Here is a 1,778-nt window from a genome sequence, read left to right as displayed (position 1 = left end):
CTGTGTAACTTCATGGAAAAGAGCATATTGTATTTTTATGTGGTTATGTTATTTCAAAGGGCTGGAAAAATTACTAGAAATCCATCTGGTATTGCTAAGTGCCATTTGAATATAATTAGTTTAGGATCATGCCTTTTGCAGGAAGAGCACCTTCAATTAGCACGAATTGAGTCATAGTGATTTGTACCTTTCCTCTCCCTGGTGATTGTTGGCTGGTTTTTCTGGCATTTGAGACTGTCATGTACATAAGACTCCCTCACCCCCCTTTTACCCACCAAAGCTTTTGTGACATATTTCTAAGCCTGTCTCTTCCAACTGTACCTGTCTCTGCCACTTACCCTCACTCTTAATACCGATGGCAGAGATGAGCCATCGGCTGCTTTGAAGAATTGTCCTGCAAGCCTGTGATTTGGCAAATTTGAAGGACGTACTCTTCCTGATGGCAGCAATGAACAATATTAAGTGTAGGGATGTGTCCTGGCTACCAGGTGACATCCATCTCCCGAGGGACAACTTAGGGTGCCTTGTGATGAGCTCTTTGTGAAATGCTTTTGTATTGAATCATCTAGTTTGGGTCATAAAAATGAAAGCAAATATCACATCCAGTTCTGAACTCAGCTTGAAGTCAAAGCAATGAAATGAATGGGTTCTGGGGTGGGGAGGGGTGGAGGCAGGGAGGAACTGAGACTTAAAGATCCATTGCTTTGGAGGGAAAAGGATGTCGAGGAAGATTTTTGTCCATGAAGGGACATGCATGAAAGTATATGACTTTGAATATTGTCTTTAAATGCTCGAGTCTTAAAAGTGGAAAAAAGAAAGGCTCTCTTGTAACTCAGCTTGGATCAGTTTTAGAAGTAGACACTCTTTCCAAAGGGCCAAGTCAGGCTGGGCTGAAATCTGGGGATGAGGTTTAGGGGTGAATAGAGTGAACCGTGACAAGTCAGAAAAGGAGGCAGGAATGTGTGACTGTGCTGAGTTTCTAAGGCTGCAGAAGTGGCTTTATGGATCGCTGCCTCCATGGGGAGGCATCTTCGAGTTCGCCAAGTGGACATTGAGGTGAAAGATATCTATGGACAAGATCTTATCACTGAAATTAAATGGTGGCAGACATGTCCAAGGAATATTGCAGGGATTTTATTACTTTATGAATCTTGTGATACGTGAATGTGTGGAGATGGCAACTAGTGGGCAACAGAACAGTGCTGGAATGCTGGTGATACCAGTGGATCGGATCATCATGGAAGAAGCCTTGGAACTGGTGCGAATGACGGCTGTGTTCGCCAGAGAAGCCCACTGCTTCCACGTGTCTCTCTCCACATTTTACTACAATAAAAATTGGGTCGTGTACATTGTCCTGCTGAACTCTTCTGCTAGACTTTTGTCAAAGTCAAAAATGCCTTTTTTTGAACATAGGAATATAAATAAACATAGGAAATAAAATATTAGCTCTTAAAAAAAATAGAAGCACTGCCTACCTTCACAACCTCAAAAGGAAGGAGAGAAATTAAACATAGAAAAATAGCAGGTAGTGTGTAGATTACTAATTTCTGGCTTGTCTGAAGTCATGTAAGAGAAGGGATGTCAAGTTGAGTCATTGGAATTAGATAAGAGGAGACACTGAAAAAGAAAAGAGAGGAAAGGAAAAAAGCAACAAAAGTTCTCCCAGCTTCATCTCAAATAGAATATCTCCCTGTATTCATTTTCCCAATAAACCTTTTTCAGCGTCTCCAGCCCCATGCACTTAAGTGACACTACTGTGGCCACCATGCACACTGTGC

The 1,778-nt window shown here is 41.9% G+C and overlaps 1 protein-coding gene across 1 annotated transcript; it reads left to right on the top strand.

Moving 5' to 3' along the window:
- The first annotated feature begins 1,069 nt into the window (after window positions 1–1,069).
- On the top strand, window positions 1,070–1,438 carry LOC116666089 (small nuclear ribonucleoprotein G-like). The gene has a single exon (XM_032488187.1). The coding sequence runs from the start codon at window positions 1,070–1,072 to the stop codon at window positions 1,436–1,438; it is 369 nt and encodes a 122-aa protein (XP_032344078.1).
- Window positions 1,439–1,778: the final 340 nt, after the last annotated feature.

Source organism: Camelus ferus, chromosome 9, assembly GCF_009834535.1.
Source record: "Camelus ferus isolate YT-003-E chromosome 9, BCGSAC_Cfer_1.0, whole genome shotgun sequence".
Taxonomy (NCBI): Eukaryota; Metazoa; Chordata; class Mammalia; order Artiodactyla; family Camelidae; genus Camelus; species Camelus ferus.
This window is presented reverse-complemented; position numbering and strand designations above follow the sequence as displayed.